Below are 5,509 nucleotides of genomic sequence, written 5' to 3' on the forward strand. Positions count from 1 at the left end.
CATGAATGGCATGCTGAAGGTGCTGTACGGCACACTGCGCATCGCCTGCATGGACACGCTGCCCGCCGGCGCCGCCGCCGCCGCCCCGCCGCCCCCCGCCGGCTCCGGCTCCGGGCCCTGCCTGCGCGCCCTGTTCCGCTCCCGCCAGCACTACACGCCCGCCTCGCCGCCCTGCCTGCTCTCGCCGCACACCGACAACCTCCACCAGATCGACGCCGTGGACGGGCCCGCCGCCTTCCTCGACATCCTGGCGCCGCCCTACGACCCCCAGCACGGCCGGGACTGCCACTACTACCGGCTGCTGGAGGGGCCGCCGGCGGGCGCCGAGCCGCCCGCGCTGCCGCGGGAGGTGTGGCTGGTGGAGACCCCGCAGGCCGCCGACTTCTGGTGCGGGGGCGAGCCCTACCCCGGGCCCCGCGTCTGCCTCTGAGCCGCCGCCAGCGCGGCCCGGGCCGGGCGGCGGCCGCTGGGACGATGCTCTCGCCCCGCTGGGAAGGGAGTGGAGCGGAGCCCGCCCGGCCGCCCCCGCCCGGCCGCGCCCCGGGCCCTGCACAGCGGCACCGCGGGCACACGGAGCTCCGCGCCGGCCGGAGCTGCGCGGGTCTCACCTTCCGCTGACCGCGGGCTGCATGAGTCGGGGGAAATAAAGCGCCAGAATGTGCTTATGTCCTTTGGGCCGATGTGGGGGAGCAGAGCGGTTAAACTTCTGCTCAGCTGAAGGGTCGGGGGAATAATCCGACATCCTGTGTAAATAGTTAGGGCCGCACGTCGGGGAGGGAATTAAGGCTCTGAAGGGAGAGTCAACGCAATAAGAATTGTCGGCTTCCCCCGGAGGGGCTCCTGCTGCCAGAGCCAGCTGGCACTGGTGCGCCAGGGGACTGTGCCCACCCAGCCTGGGCAAGGGGCTGGTCCGGCTGCAGCCTTTGGGGACTCGGTCTTCAGAGTGATTCTCAACAAGAGCTGTACCCCGCTAGCAAAAAAACAACCCCGTACAACTCCTGAGCCAGGACACACTCCTCCAGTAAATGCCAGTGGTCCACAGGGCTGGAGTTGAGGGAATTCCTGCTCTGAAGGGATGCTGTCGAATTCAGAGTTACTTTTCAACAGTTATTTAAAGTGTTGTGTACAAGATCTCACTGTTGGAATGGAGAATTACTGAGTGCATCTATGCATATGTCCTTCAGCAAGGAGAAGGAGACAGTCAGCTGCTAATTAACCTTGCTTGGAACCTCTCACACAGCGGAAGGTCACAGAAACTGTGGGCATCATAAGAGAAAAAACAACTCTCCACTGTTGTGGAAGCCACTCTAAAAACATGGTGTATTTGCAAACCCTACACATACAGCAGTGCATACCCTAGGTACTGATAACGTGTGACCTGCTGTCTTCTCTTTGAAGCGTGGTCTTTGTTTTTATATGGCCAAGAGAACGCTTTGGGCTTTTGAAGCCTTGCAGTTTCCGTCTTTATACTATTTATAAAGACTACTTTTTCATAAAGCTTTTAAATAAATGTAGAGTAGAAAAAACACCAGGAATTTCACCTTGCTATGATGGAAGCGATCTGGAGATGCAGTTTGTCCATGGCAGGGAATGCAGTCTTTCTAACATGGGAGGAACTTTTTCTACAAGTGAAGTACTTCGTCTGTACTGCAGGGACTGGTCTCGTGCCTGTTCGTTAAACGCACACTTGGTACCACAAACCCAGGCCAGGGCAACCTTGGCAATCTTATTCATGATGTGGCAATTTGAATAAGAAAACACGATTACCAACCTCCTAAGTGACGTACCAACCTGCTCCAGAAATCATTCCACAACTGGCTTTAATTTTTCTGTGTATTTATAAAAGCAGACTTGTTTTTCCTGTACAGTGGCTTGTGTGTGAATTTTTAAATGATTCTGATATGGCATTGCTGCTTTTTTTTTTCTTGGTTTTTTTTTTTTTTTGGCCTGCAAAAGAATGAATGTGAAATACAGTCAGCATTATGCATGCATGGAATAATTCTTTTGCAAGGAAAAATTGGTAGAAATTATTTCAGATGATTTCCATTTATTCTTGGGGCACTTTTAAGTGTCTGATATGGCTTACCTGTTTTTCTTGGAATTCACCTGCAGCCTAGCATTAGTTAATGTTTAACAATTCTCAATCGAATGTAGTCATTAAGGCAGTGCCTCCTTGTGTTACAGCCTGTTTCTACCTCTCTCCAATGCTAATAAAGACCATCATCCTTTTTCAGAAGTCCGCAAAGAAGATAGCGAGGTGCGGGCCAACAGCTGTACTGGAAAAACAAACTGCGACAGAGAGCATTTTTTATCTTGTCTGCGCTATCCCCCCCTTAGGTCTTTCTGCTTGGTTTTTAATTTTTTTCCCTCCATGTGTAAAACCTAGTCAAGATGTTTAATGGGACAGGACTTCAATGCATCTTTCCAAAGAGGACAGCATGGTCCCTCACGCTGCGGAGTGCTGTTAACAACCCTGGCAAAACCATTTCTTTTTGTTTTTTTCTATTAAGGTGTTAGCATCAAAGTATTAAAAGCTGGGAAAAATAGCAAAGAAAACCTCAAATGCATTAAAAAAAAAGGCGCCTCTGTAACTTCTTGCTTATTTGAAACTTCATACGTTCTGGATATCTGTAAGCAGAAGGTTTAAGTCTGTAATGCCGTTCCTTCTCTCTGCGGTCTGGTTATTGTGTTTTCACAACAGCAAAATTACTGTTATAGCTGAATTATGGAATAAATACAGGATATCTCACCACTGACCAGTCATTATTTTGCTTCACAAGTGCAACAGCCCTGAACCAAGTACGGTACAGAGCACTACTTTCTTTTGCCTCACAGTCTGATTAGTGCAACTGGCCTTTCTTTGGGAGGTGAGGCTTAGCACTGGGTTCTCAGCCCAAATCCTGCACCAGTGCCTTGCAGGCAAATCCAGGCACATGCACTGTTGCTGCTTTTGAAGCTGGCTTTCGCTGTAAGGCAAAGCACAGGTATAGGACCGCTGATACTGCTACACCATATGAGGTGCTCCTGTGGCTGTACACTGGTCAATGGCAGTTTCTTAATTCAGCTCTTTTACAAATTCTGTGGTGTTTACCTCATTTTTTTTGCATTTGACTGGGGTTTTCATTCTGTAGAGTGGCTTCAGACAGTAGTTTGGAGCATGCAAGTGGAGTCTTGGATTGTGCATCTGGGTAGCTGAGATACCAATTTTGGTCATGATGCTCTGGCTACGACCGAGCTGTTGTTATCCGAGGCTGTGGTGGTACGTCCGGAAGCCCAGCAGGCTGAGAGGACTGGATCCCTGTCTGCCTCCCTGTCCTGCAGGCCAGCCGTGCCGACCGAGGAGGCTGCAGCTCCCGTGTGACATCCCTCGAGCAGCAGGCCATGGTCTCTCAGGGGCCAGGAGTACATGGGATCAGGTGGTAAAGCTGCAACATGGGAGGCAAAGGCTTACTTGAGCTGCTGAGGTAGATGGGGGGGGGCAGTTAGTGTGGCAGCTCTGGAGCTGGCGTTGTTCTGTGGCGTCTCCATCCCGCACAGGCTGGTCCATGCCCAACTTTGCTTGGAAGAGGCAGTCGGCAGGAGCTGAAGCGACATGCCTTGTTCTGAATCAGATGGGAAGCAGGCTTCCAAAGAGCATCTGCCCCAAAAGCCAGCACCAGTTCCAGAAGATGGGGAGCAGGACATTTCAGACAGAAAAGGCAGGTGCTGCTAGGGCTTTGCGCAGCAGGACCCGGCACTGGGGAAGCAGAGACTGGGAGCCACCAGGCAGCGGCTTTGCCCCCATGCCCTGAGGTGCTGGGCTGTGGCATTAGTGGTGAGGTCCATCCTGCACAGCTCACTTCTACAGTGCGGCCGCACCGGGCATCCCTGCAGCAGAGGGCAATCCCATGGGGCCGGCACGGCCCTGCACCGATGGCAGGACCCGAGGGTGGGCTGAGGCTGGGATAACATCTTAAAAACAATAACCAAAACAGGTTAAAAAAAAAAAAAATAGAGTCGCTATGTTTTGGCCAGATGGGTTCGGCAGAAGCAGTCGGGCTGTGCCGCGGGGTTGAGCGACGCCACCCCGGGCCGCTGCGGAGCCCCCGGGCGCGGGCGCGGCACCGCCCGCGCAGCCCCCGCGCCGCCGGAGCCGCTTCCCCCGAGCGCGGCCGTCGGGGCGGCGGTACTCGCTGTTCCGGAGCCCACTCGCGGAGGCTGCCTGGGGCGGATCGTAACCGCGGAACAAAACAGAGTGAGTCAAAAAAACCCACCCCACTCCCTGGTTAATATTATCCCGTCTCTCGTCTCCGAGGGAAATCCCCGCGCCCTAGAGCGAGTGTTTGTACGCCGGCGCCGCCGGTTTTCCACGCCGAGGCGGTGCGGGGCGCCCAGCGGACCCAGGCCGAGCTACCCCGCAGCCCCCGGCCGCCGGGACCCCCTGAGGCCCAGGAACGAGCGGGGCCCAGGAACCCTGGCCTGGGTCGGGCCAAGGATCCTAAGGAAATAAAGATGTCAATTTAGCATAATTAAGAGATTTATTTGTCGTCTTTTATAAACGTTGTAAGCACCTACCCTATTGTCGAAAAGTTTATTTACAGAGTGGCCAGAAAGACACCCCCCCTCCTTCCAGCCCCCGTTAGTGGTTGTGCATTATTCGTGTTACCTGCGGCGCACTGGGTCCCGGCCGACCACGGGCGCCGGTCCCAGCCCGAGTATTTACATCCTGTCCCAAGTCCTACTACAAACGGAACACTTTTAAAGTCACCAAAAAGAAAAACAAAAACAAAACCCCAAACCAGTGCGTACAAAAATATAGTCTCTAAGAAAAAAAAAATCTCAATATTAATAGGCAGAAATGTACAGCCATACTAAAACCAGGGAAGGGAAAACTTTCCGGTCTCGGTGTCGCCGCTGTCGTCGGAGCGGATCGGTAAGGCACCCCCCACATGCAGACAGGGGACCGGGCTCTACACCACACAAGGCACCAAGGACACCTCACCACGACGGCACTGCATGCATCCATCCTCCCGCCGCAGACCCTATGTACACCCGCCGGCCCGGCCCGCTCCGGCCCGCCCCGGCCCAGGGAGCCCCGCGGCGCCACCAGGTGCTCGTCGCGCCCCGCCGGGCCCCGCTCTGCTGCGCTCCGCGCCCGCCGCGCTCGGCGGCGGCTCCGCGCTGGGTCCTGCGCGCCCCGCGCCGTCAGGGCGTCCGCGTCCGCGCCGCGCAGGGGGCCAGGGCCGCGCCGCTCCCGCCGCCGGGCTGTGGGCACCCGGCGCCGGCCGCCGCTCCTTTCCGCTCCTTCTGGCGCAGGTGGATCTTGGTGTGCCGCTTCCTCTCGTCGGAGCGGGCGAACTTCCTGCCGCAGAAGTCGCAGGCAAAGGGCTTCTCGCCGGTGTGCGTGCGGATGTGGGTGGTGAGGTGGTCGCTGCGGCTGAAGTTCCGCATGCAGATGCGGCACTGAAAGGGCTTGTGGCCCGTGTGGATGCGGATGTGCCGGGTGAGCTCGTCGGAGCGGGAGAAGCGG

At 55.8% G+C, this 5,509-nt stretch overlaps 2 protein-coding genes across 2 annotated transcripts; one reads left to right on the top strand and one right to left on the bottom strand.

The window, feature by feature from the left end:
• The first annotated feature begins 1 nt into the window (after position 1).
• Positions 2-2,752, top strand: LOC114073543 (2-aminoethanethiol dioxygenase-like). The gene has a single exon (XM_027911280.1). It carries the CDS (start codon positions 2-4, stop codon positions 428-430), a length of 429 nt encoding a protein of 142 aa, XP_027767081.1. The 3' UTR covers positions 431-2,752.
• Positions 2,753-4,502: 1,750 nt separating this feature from the next.
• Positions 4,503-5,495, bottom strand: LOC114073542 (E3 SUMO-protein ligase EGR2-like). Its single transcript, XM_027911279.1, has one exon. It carries the CDS (start codon positions 5,428-5,430, stop codon positions 5,185-5,187), a length of 246 nt encoding a protein of 81 aa, XP_027767080.1. The 5' UTR covers positions 5,431-5,495; the 3' UTR covers positions 4,503-5,184.
• Positions 5,496-5,509: the final 14 nt, after the last annotated feature.

Source organism: Empidonax traillii, unplaced genomic scaffold (genome assembly GCF_003031625.1).
Source record: "Empidonax traillii isolate 1590-97213 ecotype Southwest subspecies unplaced genomic scaffold, ASM303162v1 scaffold6932:size5509, whole genome shotgun sequence".
Taxonomy (NCBI): Eukaryota; Metazoa; Chordata; class Aves; order Passeriformes; family Tyrannidae; genus Empidonax; species Empidonax traillii.